A 20,360-nucleotide genomic window follows, 5' to 3' on the forward strand; every position below is an offset into this window, starting at 1 on the left:
CTTCGTCAAAAATGGTGGGGAAGGGGGGAGCAGTGGTTTCTGAAGCTGCGAAGAGGAAAACATGAGCATGGCTGGGATTAGCCTCCTTTCCTTAGGAAAAAGAGGGGACCAGGAACTGGGGTTGACTGAAGCCTGGACAGGAGACATGATTTAAATCATTTCACAGGAGAAGGGACCACTTTTCCCAGGCCAGGATTCCCTCCGCTTTATTTTTCTGGGAGACTGGTTTAGATGTCCCACCACATGTACGAAGGAAACAGCGATGCTGCAGTGCCCTGCATCCTCTCCAGTTTGCAGCCACTGCTCCCTGGCACCAAGCACTCCCGGAGTTAAAATATCCATGGTGCCCACACGTCACACTGCCCCGCAGGAGGTCACCAAGGCACCAGGGAGGGGACAGCTTTTGCATTGTGTCTGTGGCACAGGTCTTTCTTCCAGCCAGGCCCAAAGTCTCCGATTTGGCCAGGAGCCCTCTCCCTATGCCCAAGCGTCACACACCAATTAGCAGCGCATGGCATCACCAGAAAGCTCAGCGCTGCCACACAGTGGGAAGAAACCCAACCCCTGTGACCTCCTGGCAGCTTGTCTCAGCAGGGAGGCAGCATGTGACACGTTCCGTCCATTGGTGCCCTCTGAAAGCAGAATGTGGGTCACTTGTGCCTGTCGTGCCCTGCGAGCAGAGCGTGATTCCCTTCAGCTACCTTGTGGTGTTAATGTCACTAACGGTGGGCTCTCTGGTTCCTCCCACAGCTGGCAGCTCAGGTCCTGGAGTCCAGGAGCATCGGCTTCGGGATGGTGGACTCCAAGAAGGATGCCAAACTTGCCAAAAAGCTAGGTGAGTCCCATATCTGGTATCTCTGGAATAGCTCGGAGAGGGTGTCAGAGTGATGCTCAACAGCCAGCCCTGCACAGGACAGCCAAATCCTTGTCACCAGGATGGGGAGGGTGATGGATTGGACACTGACCACTAGCCCACCCCAACATGGGAGTGAAGTTAGGGGGTGAGGATGAGACGGGAGAGCAAAACTCTTCCTGGCAAAACGGGTGATGGTGGCAATTGCACACTGACCACCAGCCCACCCCAACATGGGAGTGAAGTTAGGGGGTGAGGATGAGACGGGAGAGCAAAACTCTTCCTGGCAAAACGCTGGAGAGTGCCAAAACCAACCCAAGGGAAGAAGAAAGCCATGATGGTGGAAGCTCACAGCTTGCTCAGCTGTAGACAGGGGTCATGGAGTAAATTCGTGCTCTTCCCGCACAGAGACATGTCTGACCCTGCCCTGCAGAACCAAAACCTACAAGGACATCACATAGGCCTCCAAATGTCACCATGGCAGACTGACCCCCAGCTGCTAATGGGGGAGCCACAGCCTTGCAATGGTTTGGCAGCCAGGTGCCAACCCTTTTTGACTTGCTCCCCAGAGCAGAAGAGGAGACCTCCTGTGAAGGTGCAAGGCTGCTGCAGTGCCCACCCCTGGAAACAGCTGCCTTCCTACTTCAGCCCACAAAGCAATATGGAAATAAGGGCACCTACAAGAAAGATGGAGGGGGACTTTCACAAGGGCCTGTAGTGGCAGGACAAGGGGTAACGGATTTAAATTGGAAGTGAGTAGATTTAGATTCTTCCCAGAGAGGGTGGTGAGGCACTGGAACAGGTTGCCCAGAGAAGCTGTGGATGCCCCATCCCTGGAAGTGTTAAAGGCCAGGCTGGATGAGGCATTGAGCAACCTGGTCTAGTGGAAGGTGTCCCTGCCCATGGCAGGGGGGTTGGAACTAGATGGTCTTTAAGGTCCCTTCCAACCCAAACCCTTCTGTGTTTCTATGATTATGGCACATAAATACCACAGTACCTAAATATACCACTAGACTTAAGGTCAGGGACTGTTCAAGCACACTGGACTGTATACTGGGCTGTAATTTTCTTTCCTAAATTAGAGGCCAGGTCTGCTGATGGAAGCTAAACTAAAGATGAGAGCTTCTGCCTCTCCAAGAAGGAACAAACTACCAACCACCTTGACCAATGGTACCCTGCCATCATGCACTGCAGGAGCTTAGTGACACTGATTTTGGAGCCCTCACCTGTGGCAACCAGCCGTCGGTCCAGTGATACACCATTCAGATCTGCCAGCCTGCCATCTGTGGCATCCCTACCATAGGTCCCTAAACCTTTTGCCAAGGCTAGCTAAGGCACAGAGAGTTTGAAGCTCACTTTGGCTTCCAGTTCACTGTTTATGTTCACATAGTTCAACCTTCTCTGGGTAAGGAGCACAGCTTGCATCAAAATCCATTCTCCATCTACTGTCAGGTTGTTGAAACTTGCCATGAGTTACATCCCAGTACTACTAAGTGCAATATAGATAGCCAAACTAAACCAGGTTCCCAGTACAGAGCTCTTCCAATTGAGGCTAAACTGTGACTGGAAGGCAAAAGTTCAACATTTGGGAAGAAGCTAGCACAAGTTCTGGCTGAGGTCTGTCCCTCGTGCCATAAAACATCAGTCAGGAGATTGCTCAGCTTGTTTCTGACTGGACCAACACTGCAAACTGGCAGTTGCAATTTCCCAGGAGGCGTTGCTAGAAAAACAAGCAAGATGCTCACTCTGTAGTAAAAATGCTTTTAGTGACGTGTTGACCAGATGATGATTCCTGTCTCCTCCTTTCAGGCTTGGTTGAAGAGGGAAGTCTCTATGTCTTTAAGGAGGAGCGGTTGATTGAATTTGATGGCGAACTGGCCACGGATGTCTTGGTGGAATTCCTCTTGGATGTAAGCACAGATAAGCTCAGAGCTAGATAAAGCCTTTCAGAGAAGACTTTGCAAATACTCACTTTGCTACAAAAGATGGGTTTATCTTTATCTGAAATTTTGTCTCTGTTTGCCACGTACTGGTAGAGATGACACTAACAGCTTCCCAAATACTTGCCTGGCATTGAGTTTCCGGGGAAGCTGGTACCTTTATATGCCCCAAACCACAAAGGTGTTTTACGCCATTTCCCATTTATGGTGTGTTTGTTTGGAAGCAAGGAACAATCCCACATAGCTAACCGCTAGTCACCTGCCTCAGTTAGCAAGCTGGCATGCAAACTTTGCCATCTGCAGATTCTTTCACTCTTTCTGGGTTTGGTTTTTTTTGGTTTTGTTTGTTTGTTTGTTTTTTAAATATGGGCAAGCAGGGGAGCTGGCAGGGTTTGCTTCCCAGGCTGCCTAAGCAGTCACCTGCGGTGCGGAATGATGGTAGGGAGAGGCATGTCCAGTGAAAAGAAACATCTCCCTAGGCCCCTTAAGTCTCCTACAGCAACGTCAGTGGCTGCATGCACCAGGTACCACGGCCAAAACACATGCAAGTGGCTTCAGGCCTGGGAGGGCCACGGACAAGACAGGTCCTTGCTGCCACCCCCGCAGCGATGGGATCCCTGGTTCCCATGGCTCAGGCCACTGTGGCAGCAGGGAGCTGCGCACGCTGCTCTGGATGCAGCGGAGGCACAACTGCACGCTGGAGCATCACTCGCAAGGGGTGCAGCGAGATGTGTTTTGGGAGGTTTTGTTTGCTGTGCTTCGCGGTGTGCCACTGTAAAATCATGTTCTGCAAACAAAGGGAGAGAGTAAGGATTTCTGCTTGTGTGTTTTCCACACAAGAGGGAAAATACCCAGCAAAGCAGGGAAATAACACCAAACACATCTGTGGTGCCTCGGCAGCCTGAGCTCAAAGGGAACCAAACCCAAAGGTACCCTACTCTTCTGTAGGCTGCACAGTGGCCTACCTGCATTTTTTTTTTTTTCCCCCTAGTGAAACCACACTTGATTTACAAAAGTATTGCTGGGCAAAATAATCAGACCAAATCTTTTCGCCAGCAGTGGCTAATTGAGAAAACAGAAACAAGGTTTGGACTAATGACAGGCTGAAACAGTTAGGTCTTCCAACTTCCTCATCAACACTGTGATGTGTCTGGGGCCAAAGCACGGGTTTAACCCATTCTGCGTAGAAGGATTAGCCAGGAAAATTCGCATCCAGACTTTCCGCTGCTCCAAAACACTGTTTGGCTACCCTCTAGTCTGCCAGTTTTAATGTTTTCCAAAAACAAGGACTTTGCAATGACCTCTTCCAGCAAATGACGCTTGAAAACAAATATATACATCATCCACAGAAGTTCAGTTCCCGTATCAGCCCCTTTTAACTGCTCTCCCTTTTTCTCAGCCTCACTAAAACCAGCTGCAATTGCTACCCCTTCTCTCGCAGCACAGCAGGTCCCTCAGCATCCGTTTGGGTGATCCAGACCTCTCTCAGCTTCCCTCTTGATGCTTCAACCTATGCAGTGAACCTAACAGCTCCCTCTGAGGGTGACCTGCATCTCTCAGCTCTTCTCACTGAGGCAGAGAGCACTAAGTAGGGTTTCCAGTAGCAGCAAAATCGGGTGACCCCTTTCTCCCCACTTAGGCCATTAGCGGGACACCCTGGCAAGCATAGGTTGGTGCTGCAACTCACATTATCAAATGCATTTGTCACGCAGCTGCTAGAAGACCCTGTGGAGATCATAAACAGCAAGCTGGAGCTTCAGGCCTTCGACCAAATCGACGACGAAATCAAACTCATCGGCTATTTCAAAGGAGAAGACTCCGAACGTAAGATGAACGTGTTCCTTGGTGGGGCTTGGAGCCTGGCTGGGGACGCTGGGGTCAGTTATCTGAATGAACGTGAAGGGTGTTTGTTAGAGGTGTGTGGCAGTGCCAAAGCAGCCAGTGGTTGAGGTGGAGTTTGCAGGCAAATTTCTGCTGTTGCTATGCTCGAGCCCACTCCTACACCAACTCCAGTGACCCTTCTGCTGGCAGGAGAAGGGGGTGATAGTCCAGGATCTCCTGAAGTATGTCTGCCTCACCCAAAACCAGCTGAGCTTAGAGTTATGCTGTGTGAGCACCTAAAGGGAGCAAAGCTCACCCTGTTAGGAGCAGTGAGCCAAAAGGTTAAACAAACTCAGATGGAGGGGGGAATAACGGGAAAGAGAGGGGGACACATTAAATCCTAACTTGGCAAATATAAAGCAGCGGTAAGCAGGATGCCTTAGGGCAGCCCAGCAAAGGCACTGAGCTGTTTCTCCTAGCTGAGCCCCAAGACTGAAAAGAGGCTGGTCCCATGCCCTGAGGGATGTGCAACTTGGAGATCGTTGCAAGCAAAACCATCAGCTTTCATGAGTCTTGAGAAACCCTCATGCGCGTCTCTCCCTGGCAAGTCCCAGCAGTCCCCTCTGCCAGCCACCCTGCTCGCTGGGCAGCACTGGCAGCATCCACCCCATGCTTGCAAGGCTTGCCTTTAGCAAAAAGACAGGTACACCTGAACGAGCAAGGTATCACCAGGTCTGCTGCACCACAGCAGCCATCCACCTCTCCCTTCGGTTTCCTCGCCAGCTCAAAACGGGCTGCAGGGCAGCTCGGACAGAGCTGCACCCCTAATGCTGTTCAGTAACAAGTTTTTTGAAGAAAAGTAGGAAATACCTGTTGTAAAGAGCTCCCTTCAGGCTGAGAGCATCCTTCCTGACCAGAGCTGAGGACCTGATACCAATAACAGTGAAAATGTACCTCGCTCCTCTCCCCTCCTCCTGCAGCAGAAGCGTGCCTCATCATGCTTGGTGAATATTTAGGGAACAGCAGCGATCCTTAATGTTGGAGCAACTCCATATATTTCCCATGTATACTGCAAACACCCTTATCCATATGCTGGACTTGTAACCCCTGGATCTGCTTCATGGGACTGTTGATTTTGGTCTCAGTTAAACATGGCATGCTGGGATCTGGAGTTTTCCTAAGCACTGTGGGAGTGCACAACACGTGTCCTGTTCACTCCACATGAAATGGTCCTTGTTTGTAAACCCTGGCAGGGTGGAAGAAACACAGTGCCATCGTCTGATGCATTTTGCAATAATTTATATTTGTTCTTCCCCAGTGCCTTCTGTGCTGATCAGAGCGTGGCCAGCTGCCTGTGAAATCTTTTCTTCATTCTCCTTTTCTCCTTCCAGATTACAAGGCATTTGAAGAAGCTGCCGAACACTTTCAGCCGTACATCAAGTTCTTTGCCACCTTCGACAAAGGGGTAAGCATCCACGGACCTCTCAGCCTCCACCACCTGTTTTTCAAGCTCAGGATGTTCCCAGATTTAACATCTGGCTCCAGCTTCTTATTTTCAGCATTCCTGTAATTTGTGGTATTGGTGTCCGCATTTGGATTTGGCCAGGTCATGAGATAAAAGGCCATTGCTGCAGCGTGGAGGCAGCTCCTGGTCTGGGTTTGGAAACGAGGTCCATTAGGTTTGGGGACCTCGACTCTGGCCTTGCTCTGCCCCAGTGCTTGACACCAGTAGTGTAGAGAGCATCAGTGTTTTTTTAACCAAGGGAAGATCCATTCATATTTTGTTGGCCACCCTTAAGTGTGCAAGCACCTTGACCTCAGCTCTGCCACCGGGAGAGGCTCTGGGTGGGCAGAGGCATGTCGGGCTCACCCACTTCTGACCCTCTGCACTGCAACAGGTTGCCAAGAAGCTAGGCCTGAAGATGAACGAGGTGGACTTCTACGAACCGTTCATGGATGAGCCTGTTCACATCCCGGATAAGCCTTACACAGAAGAGGAGCTGGTTGAATTTGTGAAGGAGCACAAAAGGTGCGTAGCATACAGGATGCTCCTGGCCACTGAAGGTGGGTAAAAGCTGTCTGTCATCACAGGCTTGCCCCTCTAGGGAATCCCTCTCAAGAAAAATTAGGATGTCAACCACCTTTTGGCAATTTGATCACCCAGGTTGGAGACTTCAGCTGGTCTTTTCCTACTCCCAGTATCTGTGCCACAATCAGAGCCCACCACCATGGGGCTGGGACAGCACGTCTTCCCTCCTCCTCCCCACTTAGCCCTCCCGCAAAGCACAGGGAGGCTTGCAGGCAGTGGAGGGTGGGAAACTTGCCCATTTGCCCATGCTTTTACTTTAGGTCTGTACAGAAGATGATCTTCTTTAAGGCATCTCAAGCCAAAATCAAATTCTGTCCACTCCTTCCCCAAAACAACCTCACTGATGGGTATATGCCTCTCCTCCAGGACAGCTACATCTGTAGGCAGGCTCTGATCTCAGACCAAGCTCAAAGGGACCGTGATGGGCCACACCTCCTGCTGACTGCAGGTGGAGAGAGGCAGCCACTGCTGTGGCTGTGTTGGGCTTCAACTGCAAAGGTGCTGAGCACCCACAGTGTTTGATCAAGTCAGTGAGAGCTGCGGATGCTCCATGCTTTTGCCATCAGGTTTATTGCACAGTTCTTTAGGAACTCAGCTACTGACAATTTGGAAGCGAATGGAAAGTCTGATCCTGTGTAAATGCCCCAGGTTAAATATAAGGGCACAACTACCTCTGAAGTGCTACATTTTTATACCTTTAAAAATACAGCACAGTGTAGAGTCACACAGGCTATCTGCTGCTCCCGCAACTGCGTTTCCCAACAGGAATTCAAGGGACCAGGAAAGATTTCAAGAAAAGCAGGGCCATCAATACTGTTAGAAGCACCCAAAATCAGGCTGAGCGGGAGGTTTGTGTTCACGCACGGAGGGTTTGGAGACAGGAGGTCACCTCCAGAGGCTGCAACTTGGAAACAGATCTCTGCTTTTTCTGGAATATGAAGGGATCCTTTATCCCCCATGTACTCACAGGTCACTTTGCTGACCTCCTGGGCTTCCTGACCTCAGTCCTTCCCATCTTTTATTCCCCAAGCTCTTTCTGTCAAGCAGCAGCATCAGGAGGCTGATTAAACCCACTCAGCTAAGTGCCTAATAAGGCAAGCTCTCCACCAGCACAAAATTGCAGTGGAACCCCCCCCAAGCCTTACACGTTCCAAGATGCTATGTGGTGCTTGGTAGGAGCGAAGGGCTGGGCCCTTTATTTTGCAAGTGCCAAGGATCAGAAAGGAATTAAAAGGTCTGATGAAATCGTATGCCTGAAATCCCAAACCTGCCAAGGTGCTGCCCTGACAGGGGGAAAACCCTGGGGTGACAGTGATATGTTCCCAGCAGTTAATGCAAGTTTGTCAGAGCCTTGTCCACCAGGAAAGGACCTAAAGCCAAAATCTAGGAGTGGACTTAGTCAGAAAAGGAGATTATCAGGCCTGAAGAGAAAAACAACTTGACCTCAGCACCTGCCGTGTGCTCATTCCCTTAGACAACTCAGCAGGATCTTCTCCCTTGCAGGAAGGTGTAGAGGCTCACTCGCCTCCTTCCTCTCACACAGCAGACTTTGTCCCTTCATCCCAGCTGGAGGGCATGGGCCAGCTATCCCTCCACTAAGGTGCAAAGCCCTGCTGCCACCTCTCTGTCCCCTAGAAAGAACCCCATGACATCCCTGGGGAAAGCTCCCAGTGCTCCGCAGCAACCAGGCTCTTCGGCATGCTTTAACCAGAGTAAATCCTGAGTAACCCTGCAGCAATCAGTACACGTAGGTATGATCAAATCCTTCGCACTAGTTTTCTTTCTCCAAGAGCTTCCCCCAGGGAACAGCTAGGGAAAGCATCTTGAAACTCAGTACAAGTACATAATGTGCATTCATCTGATATAGTCTCCGGTTCCTGGCAATAAGGAGACTTGCTGGGTCAAAAATGGTATCCCTGACCTTGTGCTTAGTGGTTATTTCTTCAATATCTATAGTTTATTTTTTACCTCATTTTATTTTGATGCTGAAGGTATCCAACTGTAATGAATTCAGTGGCTGAATTATGCATCACATCAAAAGAGCGCTCCTCTTTGTTCAGTTTATACCTGCTACCTAATAATTTTGCTGTGTGCCTGCTAGCTCTTGTGCTAAAAGGAACAGTGACTAGGCATTCCCTGTGTCATTTTTTCGGACCCCTTACCAAATCCCTCTTCAGTTACCCCTTTTACAAAACCAAGGGTTCTTACCTATTAATCTCCACCAAATAGAGTTCATTCCATACCTTCATTCACCACTGCCATGTTTCCATGTCCATTTTGAAGTTGTCCCATATCCTTTCCGTGATGGGATGACCACAACCATACATACATTCACTGTGGAGCTGCATAGCCTAGTTGTCCACTGCCATAATGGTATGAGGTGCTTTACTCCTTAGTCATCTCCTAACTGTAGACTTCTTTTTGCCTTTTGCCTTTGGAGCTGATACTTCCTCAATTTGTGACACCTGGGCCCCTTTCCTGAGTGGCAATAATTAATTATAACCAATTTAGAACTCATTGTTGCAGCTGTATAATCAGGGTTGGTTTTCTGCCTTACTCCCTGTGTCTACCATGCAGACATTCAAGCCTCAGGAGATCCCAATGTATCTCCTCGTATTCAGGTGTTGGCCATCTGAAGAATTGGATGTGATGAGCAAAAGCTGCTGCCATATTCTTATTTCCCATCTTTTTCAATCTATGTGAGAATATGTTCTGCATATGATCATGCTAAAGCATATGCTATGAATCGTAATTGATTAATTCCCTCTGTCGTGAAAACTGACTATTCACCTCCACCCTGCGTCTTCCAATGTCATTAATCCTCAGGAAGACTCCTCCTCAGAGCTAACTGCAGCTCAGTTTCTCTGAGAGACTTCAGTAAGGGACCTTGTCAAATGGTCCTCGAAGGCAGTTCACCTCACTGACCAGCATACCTTCGCCCACGAGCTGACTCTCTCTGGGAACTCCAATGGATCCATGGCCATAATTTTCCTCTCCAAGGCCGTGCATCTCTTGTGCTACCATGTCACATTCCTTCAAAGGTCTGTTAACTCTTCCTGTTAGCATCATGCCGACAAGGAAGTCACCCTTCCAGATCTGCAGTTCCTCAGGTCCTCAGGTTTCTGATGAAACCTCCAAAAACGTTCCTTGTTTCCATTGCTCTGGTAGAGGCAAATTGAAGCGACAGGTTACACATCTCACTGATGCAACATGCTGCTGTTCCCTTTGCAGTGTGTCCTAGGACCTCATGGACAGATGCTTCTCTTTGCAAGGGCAGGTCAGCCAGGGAGACTTGCTCTGCTGGGGAAGCCTCCCTGAACACCTGATGCCACAGTGAGGAGAGGTGCAGAGGATCACCTGTGCATGACTGCTATGGCCTGGTGCTGCTTGGGTGCCTCTTTAACACCTCAATCACCTCTCAGCCTGCCAGGCTCTCTGCTACGGATGTGTCTGGAATTACTTACTATTCATTTTTTTGTCCTTTATGAACTACTTCTCAAAAAATTTGCTTTGGCCAGTCTTATGGCTTAAATTTTCTTAGCAGTGGCTATTATGATCTAAATTTCCTTGCCAGAGGTTATTCTGTCTTCTTTGATCCAGCAGAGTGATTTTGTGGTGGAATTATGATGGGGTAAAACCAGGAGAGAAGGAGAACAAAGCCCAGTAGGAATGTCCTAGGCACTGCAACACACAAGTGAATCGGTCACCTCGTGCTCTCAGCATGGACAGAACAATCTGCCATGTGTGGGATTAATCCGCCAGCGTATCCCAGCATAGAGAGGCATCTCATCTTCCCAAGCACAAACAGTGGCTGCAGTGACTCCAGCGGGGGCAAGGGCAGGGTTTCATTGCCATAAATAAAACTATAAGTTGACCTACTGTGCCCCCGTGCTTGCGTTCAAAATGTGGTGTCCAATGGTGCTGACTCCAACCACCAACCAAACGTGCCACGGTGACCTTCTCCGTGACGCCAGCAGCGTCGTTGGTGACAGTGCTGGACGCATCCTCAAAGAGCTTTTCTGTCTTCCTTTCAGGGCCACCTTGAGGAAACTGCGTCCCGAGGACATGTTTGAGACGTGGGTAAGCACGCGTGGTGGGAAGCCTTGCGTCCCCTGCTAGCTTCCAAACAGAAAGCACTCATCAAAAGCTCAAGCCTGTCTGGGAAATCCATGATCGTTCCTTCCTTGCAAAGCTACTTTCCCTCCTCGGGGGAGAATGGAAAGCCTTGGCTGTGATGCCTAGTGCCTGAGTTCAGTGTGCTCAAATGTGCTCAACTGCAGTGGGCAGCTGAGCTGGGTCCTGTTTGCTCCACAGAGGGAACAGGGAAAGCTAACCACGAGTGCCAGGCGGGTGTTGAGCCTCTGTAGCAGCCGTGACATAGCTGTGGAGAGCGAAGGATGCGCGGCCGTGATACAGCTACGGACAGCATCCTTCCCAAGGATGCTCTGTCTCACGTCATGGGCATCAGTGGTGGTGGTGGGGTGACTCCAGTGACCTGCTCACTGGGTGAGCCACGGAGATCGTACTGAATGGATGACTCATGGAAATTGTACCAGAGCAGTTGTACAATTCAAAATGCAAGTGAGGGCAGGCGGTTCAGTTAATTATATAAATTACGGAGCAAATCGTGCCTTGATTGCACGTCTCACGGTGTGAGCAAGCTGCAAGTCAGCGATTGTGAAGAACTAACCAGTGGTTTAGCACCGATCACACGCAGAGGACTCTCCTGGTCTGCAAGTGTGGGGGGAAAAGGGAAGGGTGAAAATGAAAGAAAAATTGTGTATAACAAATTATCCCTTCAGCGTGAATGAGTACGATGTTAATAATCAGTCAGGGACCTTCAAGTGCCAGCTGAATGCTGAAAAACAAAGCTGAACAGGTGCTTTACAGATCCTAAGGAAGATGCAGTCATTCCACCAAAAAGCTCGGCACATTTATAACAGCACTCAGTTGCCTCCTTGCTTGGCTGTGTAACATGAAACCCTGCGGGACCCCGAAGCACCAAAAAGCTTGGGAGTCTTTAATACAACAAGGCGAGAGGTAATCAAACTGAACCAGGAGTTATGAGTCACTTGGGCATGATAGCTTTGCATTCTGTTTTGAAATACAGATTCTGTACAAAGAGAGTTTCCAAGATCCGCTGAAGTCCCTCCGAGTTTTTTCATGGGGCTTCAGTGGGACCCAAATTTCACAGGCAGTGGTTTTTCTTTCATACTGAATATATTCTAAAATAACCTCAGGAAAAGTGTGAATCGTCAGCGGTGGGATGTTCACTTTACCAGCAGCCTGGGAATAGAGAGCTTGCCACTGCTACAAGCAGGGGACTCGTACCAACAGGAGACAACGGGCTGGATTCTGATCTTGCTGCAAGTTCAGAACATCCTCAATGCTTGTACTGGAGTTACTCCAGTTTTGTTTGCTGCCTTGGAGGTCAGAGTAGAGCTACATTATATAGAAATACATATAATTATATACTGCCTATATGTATTTTGTTTTATTTTGCTGTCTGTCAGTGCTGCTGGCAAATATGGAGAAAAAGCAACAGTGTAGATTTTGCCAGCTGCAAGTGGCCTGAGTCCCAGGTTAACCTGCCTAGAATGCCCTGGCGAGGACGTATTCCCTGAAGATGCCATCAAAGACCCAGCATCCGCTATTGTTTTTAAAGATAATGTTTTCCACTTAATCTTCCAAGGTTGGGTTTTTTTTTTTCCTTTCAGTTTTTGATGGTGGCTTTGTCACCTCTGGGCTCAGAAGGGAAAAGAAATTAGCATTTAGATGGGAATTTTTTCTCGCATTAAAATCAATTGAAATGGAAACGGGGACTGGCAGCGGGTGAGGAAGGCGAAGCCGATCCATGGGATAATTCAGAGATGACATTCATAGCAGGCGGATGATGAACCAGCCAGCAGATCTATTGGCCTTTGCCAATATCATTACCCATTACTCATGTGTCTCTTGGAGAAAAGCAGTCCAACAGGCCGTCATTTCTGTCCTCCACTCATTGGAGCCACGAAATCAGCCTCCCACTGAATTCCCCTCACTGCTCACAGAGACCCTCACCTAGACCAAGAGACCCTTCACCTCCTGAAAGGTGCCCAAGTGAGCCACCTCGCCTCTCAAATTGTGAGGAACCTCCTTTGCTGGCTCCGAAGGAGCATGCTGGAGGGCTGAGTATAGTAGCAGATATTTGTTTCCCCACAAACCATCCCCTGACAGCTGCCAATTGATGAAGGTAGGTGGCCTTGGGCATGGCGGGTGAGCCCATATTCCCATGCTAGAGAGGCCTTGCCTTTGCCATCTGGGTGTCCACCTCGTTTTCAGCTGAAGAGTTTCAGCAACACTACGCAAACTACCCTCTTCAGTGCCTAATACTGCCGTGACTCAGCTGCACCTCAGCTCCCAGCTCTAGCATCTTGGTGGGGCTCCATTCAAGCCTCTCTTTGCAATCACCCTGTTTGTTTGAAGGCATCCCACTGCTCCCCATCTCCAACAACTGCACGGCCTCTGTCCTCCTTCCCTGCCCCATCAGTAACAGTTTTGTTGTTTCCAGGAGGATGACATGGAGGGAATCCACATCGTGGCCTTCGCCGAAGAAGACGACCCAGGTAGGAGGCCATTTACCTCCTTAAGTGACTGTTACTAGAGAAATTGTAGTTTCATGTGCTTTGTTTGCATGGTGGAGCCCTGCACCCAGGCTAGGACGGAGAGCTGGGGTGCTTCTGGGTGCTTACACTAGTGGGTATGCTAGGTGGGATTCAAATTCTGGATATAAACGGGTGGCCAGCCGAGGTATAACGGTCATCTCCTCCACCTCTGTGCCAGAATTTGCTCCTTAGCTCTGTGTCCATCTTGCCATATGGCTCCACGACAGTGCTGAGGGCTGGGTGTGCGATGGGCATGCAGGAAAACCTGTGGGCATCAGCTCCTGAAAAGCTGTGGTGTCAGTGCTTCTCAGTGCCGGAAAAGCTTTGGTCTGTCGGGTGCTCAGCTCCTCCCTCGCCACAAGAAAATGGTGACATTGTTCCACTCCACGGGAGGATTACGAGACTTAATTCATGTGTAACTAATTTCAGCACCCAGAGAGGATGCTCGAAATTAAAAGCCTTATTATCAGGCGAAAGAGCTGGGAGACAGCATTTTAATGAGGACCATAAACAACTCCTGTGTGCTTCAGGGGGTGAGGGAAGTTGAAAACCCCACAAGCAAAAAGCGCCTGCGTGTTTGCGGGAGAGAGCTGCAGCGCTCCATGTATCATTTCAGATGGCTTTGAGTTCCTGGAAATCCTGAAGCAGGTTGCCAGGGACAACACCAATAATCCCGACCTGAGCATTGTCTGGATTGACCCCGATGACTTTCCTCTGGTGAGTGGCAGGGGTTCCCTGCCTTTCTTGGTTTCCTATGGGTAAGGGGTGTGTGCACCAGTGCAGGAATTGCCTCAGGGAATTTGGGTTTGGAAACGACCATGGGCGATCCCTGAGAGCTGCTCATCTGGGTCTGCCTCCTATGAAGATGGTGCCTTGGGAACATCCCCAGGGTTGGCACTTGCCTGTGCCGTGTGTGGCAGCCCAAGCTTGCCTTCAGCCTCTCTCCCGTGCACCCATCCCTGCACGCTCCCGGCACCACGGCCTGAGTTGATGCTACGGGGTGTTGCAAACGCCCCCGGCTGAGCTTTGTTTCTCACTCTGCAGCTGATCACTTACTGGGAGAAGACCTTCAAGATTGACCTGTTCAGACCACAGATCGGGGTGGTGAACGTCACAGACGTGAGTAGTGTGTGCCCAGAAAACCCAGCGATTCCAAGATTAGGGTGCTAGAAAGGATGCCACTGGAACCGGTGGGACTTCTGCTGTTAAGTGCAGGTAGAACAGGCTTTTTCCCCGGGGAAAAAGTGTAAAGACCTCACCATTCCCACATGCGGCGGGGTTCAAAACACCTCCGACGTCGGGCTTTGGTCTGAGCGTGTTTCTGCTGCCGCGTCTCACGCAAACGACATCTGCTGAGGACAGGACCGGCCTCTGTGGTCTGAGCTTTGGGGTTTTGCCCAGTTTTGGTTCCAAGGTCTCACATTTCCAGCCCACAGCGTGCACCTTTGCAGGTGCCCTGGTCTGACTGCGCCTGGGTGGGTTTGTGAAGGAAAAGTAGAGAAGCAAGCCATGCTTAGGGTAGAAGGAGAGAAAAAGGCAGGTGTTTTTGCAGCAGAAGCAGAACGGCCCAGCTTGAGTGTAGGAGGGAAAGACCATCATTCCCAACAGATGACAGGGAGAAACTGCCCAGAAACCTGAATAAATACACAGCCTTAATAACAGTGTGGCACAAACTGGTGCCCGAGGGATGCTGCTGGGGTGAAGAGGGCATACTGGGGATTGCTGCTGAGCGCAATGTAACGTGCATCACAGCCCTGACATGACTACAGAGAGAAACCATTGTTCCCCTGCCTGACCCTAACAGTCCAGACGATCGGAGAGCGCGGAACGCGGCACGCTCCAGCCTGGCGCGCTTATTCCCTCAGTTTATTTTTGATGGTTAAGTGCTGGGTGATTTAATCTCTTAAACCTGTGTGGGTTTCTAAGTGTCTCTGGAAACAGAAATCTCTCCACTGCAGAAGTGTTTGTAATTTGGTGCTTGACTCTGTGATTGAAATTTCAGCCATATGGGAACCTGATGTTTCATTAGAAGAGAGCAGAGGGGGACTTAGAGTTGGGACAACTGTCCGGGGCTGTGTGTTGGTCCTGGCTCCACCACCAAACTTGCTCCCCACGTCCTCTCTCCTGTACCTTCCCAGAAAAAGGGGGACAGCGGGGGAGTATTAGGCTGTTACAACAAATGCTGCAAGACCTTCAGATGGGAGATGTGGTAGGAGAAGGCAAAGTGATGGTGTTATAATGAAAGTGGAGACCCTGGATCCTGCCCATCCCATTGAAGGGAATGAGAAGGAAATGCGCAGTCTGGCCTGAGAGTTACAGAGCAGATGTGATGCTGGCGGGATGCGAGCGGTACTTTACCTGTACTAGAGCAGCATCTGCCGGACCGTGGGACAGACACCTAGAGAGTGGGGACCCAGGGGGTTAAGGCTTGTTAGCAGAATTGTTAAGGGAGAGCCAAAAGGGAAGAGGGCCGAGATGGCATCTGTCACCTAAAATTATGAGAGAAATGAACAAACAAGCCAGAAACAGAGCCCACGTCTTCCAGTCTTTTGCCCTTACCACCAGTATCTCTCTTCATTATATCACTGCAGCTGGCCGTGTTTAAGTCATACCGAAGGTACATTAAAAGGCTATCAATGAAAATTCATGGAAGTAGGATTGTCAGTGGCAAGAGGATCATATAGAAATCAGTATTAGGCAGGAACATATGCCTTATTATCCAGCAGTCATCGAGAGACCTGTGAAATCTCATGCATTATCTAGCTTTGATAAAGTAAAGGTTGTTGATGATAGTATTTGCAGTTTTTATTTCATTCCTCTCAAGTCTGTTTTATATTCCTCAAGAGGGAGATTTAAGAAAGTTCTAGGTTGGCGGGTGATATCTAAAACAAACACTGAGCTCATTTTGTTATTTCAGTGCTACATCACTGCATTCAGCCAAGTTACACAAGTACAAACCGGGGCTTGCACGACGGAGTAAAAATAAACACTGCTGTTGGCTTCGGTGGACATAACCTCCGTGACCCCATCGCTTCTCTAAAAACCTGCCAAGGCAAACACCAGAGCTCCCAGCAGCCCCCACTGGCCCGTCACATCGTAGCCGCGCGGGACAAGAGCCATGACACTACAGAACGTTGCTGCTGTGTTTGCACAGCATTGTCTCTAGGTGCAATGGGCCCACTCCCCTTCCCCTTATTTAGAGGTGTCACTTTTTGCTGCACAAACAGGCCTGAGGTCAGGGACAAGCTCATTTGCACAAACCAAGAGCCGCACCGTGGCTCTTTTTTATCACAGTTTTGGTGTTTTAGGAGGAAAATATTGTCAGGGAGAAAGACCTTTCCCTGAGCAGAATTCGCTCTGGCTGTTAAGCAAGCCATACAACAAAGAGGTACCACAGCCAGGGAAAGAAGTGGGGTGCCTTTGCAAAAGCCGGTAGTTATCTTCTGACATATGAAAAGCACTTGCAGCATCAAATGCTGAATGAGACAACCTCACAGCACCTCTGCAAAATAGGAGGCTGATCCTATATTATGGAGGGGAGATGGTGAAGGGAAAGGAGATTACCCAGGCATTTACTCAAGGAACCTACAGCAAAGCAGGGAGAAAACCTTTACTTTCCAGGTCTCAGAGCCCATCTAACCTATGCTTCCTGTGCCTGGTTAATAGCTGCAATTTAGACAGTGTCTTCCGACTGCATTTTAGACAGCATCTTCTTATTGAATCCCCCCCATCCCCTCCACACTATGGAAGTAATACAGACAGCTGGAGAGAAAGCGCAGGGGGGCACCTGTGGTTCAGGGAATTGGTGTTTTTCACCATTTTTCAGCTGGAACACAGTTGAGATGATCTGAGGAAAGGCTCTCCCAGGGGACTAACACTATCACATGTGGAGAGTCCAGAGCAACACCCTGAGACAAAGGTGATGGTAAAAGGCTGGTGAGAAGGGATGCTGAGAGCAGGGTGTACAGGCTCAAAGGAAGAGTTCCCAGAAGGGCTCTGGAAGGAAGGAGGGATACACTGTGATGTCTTGTGAGCAAGGGCGATGCACAGGGAGCTCGAATAGGTGTTTTTATGCTCTCTTTATGCAGACTTGGAGTCTACAGATCTGGCCAGGCAGGGTGAAGTCAATGCACCAGGTGGCTGATGCTCTTGCTCACAGGTGTAGGCACTGCAGGAGAGGGACAGGCAGCGGGCACACATGTAACCCAGGGCAAACAGTACCACACGTCTGTGTAAACCCTGTCCCCGTGCCCCCAGCCAGAAGCACTGGCAATGCAGGGAGAAGAGGTAACCCCAACGCGTGGGCAGGGAGACACTGGTTGAGCCTGTGTCACCACTCCATTGTGCCACCACTCAACCTCCCCACCCCTCCATCCCCTCCGTGTCCCACCTGTGTCCAACCCTTATGCCTGCAGTAGCAGCGAACATGCTCTCTTCCCTGTGCCTCTGCGGGTGGCTAATCCCTCATCACCTCTCCCTGCAGGCTGACAGCGTCTGGATGGATATCAGGGATGATGATGACCTGCCCACGGCTGAGGAGCTGGAGGACTGGATAGAGGACGTGCTTTCTGGGAAGATAAACACCGAAGATGATGACGATGATGATGATGACGATGACGACGACGATGACATCGACGATGATGATGACGACGACGACGATGACGATGACTAACTGTGACTCTGTGCAGTCTGACTTGTGGGGGCTGAGAGGCCTCCCCCCGCGACAGGTCCCTCCATCGGAAGACCTGTGTTTGAGCGTCAGCAAGCACCGCTGCTCCTCTTTCTCCCCTGCCCCGCTCCCCCTTCCCGGACCCCCCGGCCTGATTCTCAGCGGTGCTGAGCCACCGGGATTGCCCCTGCGGCGGGCGGCGCCTGCAGGCACCCAGCACCGCTGTAAATCATGCCTCCTTAGTAAGGACAGTAGGAATCTGCAGGCAATCTGCCCCCCGTGCCCCAGGGCAGGAAGAAAGTGCCTGCCTGCTCCCTGCCAGAGGGACACAGGGAGCCAGTTTATATTTTCCATGCTCATCGGCCCAGCACTTAACATCCAAAGACCAAATCTCACCTCAAGACATAGGGAAGGCCACTGTGAAGTTTAGCCCTTTCGTTAAATGCAACGCCCTTTGCAGCTGCTCTGCCAAGACCACCCAATCCTGCAAGTTCTGCTCCAGGAGCCTGTAGCGATTCAGTAACATGCTAGGAGCAGTGAAGAGCTTTGGGAGGAAGGTTTTAGGGATGCAGTTTAAGTTTGCAGTGATTCCATAAAACAACAGGATATTCTCGTCTGGCAGCACAATGCAAATCCAAACACCACGGTCGCTGTCTGAACCTCTTTCTTCGTGAAAGCTCAGGCCAAAGACAGGGTAAGTGCAGGTGGTCTGATATGGGAGAACAAAGCTTGAGAGTTCCTGATCCAGGTCTCAGCCCAAACCCTTGAGGCTGGAGATCACGGCACTGAGCCAAATCGTTGGTTTTAACCCCAGAGACACACCAAAGCAGACCTCAGGCCTGTTCCAAACATCTCTAGCCAGGTCTGGGCTGGGCCTGCCTTGCCTTTCAGGTGAACCTCAGTGGGACTGAAGGTGATGCACATGAGACAGACAGCATACTCCTGTCAGTGGAAACGTTCACAGGGGCCCACCCTGAAGCCCTCCTATTCCCCACGACCTTCCATCTTTAGCTGACTTCTAATCCAAAGCCTCCATGACATCTTTTCCCATGACCAAGATGTTGGGAGGGAACACATCCGTCCAACCACATTAGATGCTGGATAATGAGAGTTGGGCAATGAGCAATGAAAGGATTCAAGCTGTTTGGCTTTTAAGTATTCAGTCACACAGTTAATCCCTGCTCCGAGACTCAGATGTCCCATGGCAGCCCGTGAGAGGCCTCTCTTGGCTGCAGACTCCAAAGGAGCTCAGGGCACCAGTTTGCAGTCAAGGAGGTCACTCACAAAGCAGAGGGTCAGCAACTCAGTCCTGGCATGTGCAGCACCATCCACGTGCTGGTCACTGCGACAGTGTCAAGTCTCCCCGCTTTCCCATGCCGGCAGATTTCGATTGTCTTAGCTTATTAGGTTTGACAATAGTGCAATGAATGGAGAGTTCGGAGAAAGTTTTATCTTTATAAATCCATTTATAAATACGTTCTCCAGCCGTTCAGACTTGTTAGCATAGGTAGGGTACACACGTCCTCTCTTGCTACAGACGAAAAACATTGTTCTGACCTTTCTTATACTGGCTTACATCAGAGGTAAGTGATGTTAGGGGAAATAACGGTGCGAGGGACAGGAGAATCAGAGCTCATAATACGAATGCGAATCAGCCTGATGAGAAACAAGGTTTACACACTATATATTTCCTTTACCAGATGAACTGCAAAGCAAGATTTTATAGATTTTTTTTTTTTCCTGCCTGTTGATCAGTCTCTTTGACTCTCTCTCTCTCTACGTTAGCTGAAATAGAAATTTGAAACTACTGGTATAAAAAAGCTGATGTACTGATATATTCCTACGTGTGCCATATCCCCTTGGTGGAAAGCGCCAGCATGAACAACGCGCAGCTGGGTATCTGTATGTCTCTGCGTATATGGATGAACAATGTGTTTGCATGGTATATGAGCGTAGGCCACGTTAGCTCCTCACTGAGCATCGCTCGACCCGTGCTTGAAGGCACAGCCTATTAGCAGAACAGACAGGACAGCAAAGCCCCCAGGCCAACTATTTGCCCTTTTTTGCTTCCTTACAATTCATAAGCAGCGCCTGGAGGGCTTGAACCAAGTGAGTTTGGGGAGAGCACCCGCATGGTCCCACTGGGGTTATGAACAACTCAGCCCCATCCCATTTAAAGCCCTTGGAATGCAGAGTGCTCTCAGCCTGGAGGTCCCCTCCTCTCCTTCACTCACACCCTGCTCTCTCCTGGCCGGAGGGGTGCCCAGCACCCTCCACCTGCTCCTTTTGTGAGAGGTTTGCTGGAGGACCCCGGCTCGCAGAGAGAAGGAGCAAGAGGGACTCA

At 50.0% G+C, this 20,360-nt stretch overlaps 1 protein-coding gene across 1 annotated transcript in view; it reads left to right on the forward strand.

The window, feature by feature from the left end:
* LOC104511796 (calsequestrin-2) overlaps nucleotides 1-18,735 on the forward strand; it is a 31,842-nt gene extending 13,107 nt beyond the window's left edge. Inside the window, exons 2-11 of the mRNA XM_010154543.1 lie at nucleotides 751-835; nucleotides 2,663-2,763; nucleotides 4,506-4,617; nucleotides 6,006-6,079; nucleotides 6,513-6,643; nucleotides 10,738-10,783; nucleotides 13,254-13,308; nucleotides 13,964-14,064; nucleotides 14,392-14,466; nucleotides 17,831-18,735. Of these exons, the coding sequence (XP_010152845.1) occupies nucleotides 751-835; nucleotides 2,663-2,763; nucleotides 4,506-4,617; nucleotides 6,006-6,079; nucleotides 6,513-6,643; nucleotides 10,738-10,783; nucleotides 13,254-13,308; nucleotides 13,964-14,064; nucleotides 14,392-14,466; nucleotides 17,831-18,019 (969 nt within the window). The 3' untranslated portion in view covers nucleotides 18,020-18,735. The remainder of the gene's footprint in view (nucleotides 1-750; nucleotides 836-2,662; nucleotides 2,764-4,505; nucleotides 4,618-6,005; nucleotides 6,080-6,512; nucleotides 6,644-10,737; nucleotides 10,784-13,253; nucleotides 13,309-13,963; nucleotides 14,065-14,391; nucleotides 14,467-17,830) is intronic.
* The last annotated feature ends 1,625 nt before the right edge of the window (nucleotides 18,736-20,360 follow it).

Source organism: Eurypyga helias, unplaced genomic scaffold, assembly GCF_000690775.1.
Source record: "Eurypyga helias isolate BGI_N326 unplaced genomic scaffold, ASM69077v1 scaffold21316, whole genome shotgun sequence".
In the NCBI taxonomy this organism is placed as follows: Eukaryota; Metazoa; Chordata; class Aves; order Eurypygiformes; family Eurypygidae; genus Eurypyga; species Eurypyga helias.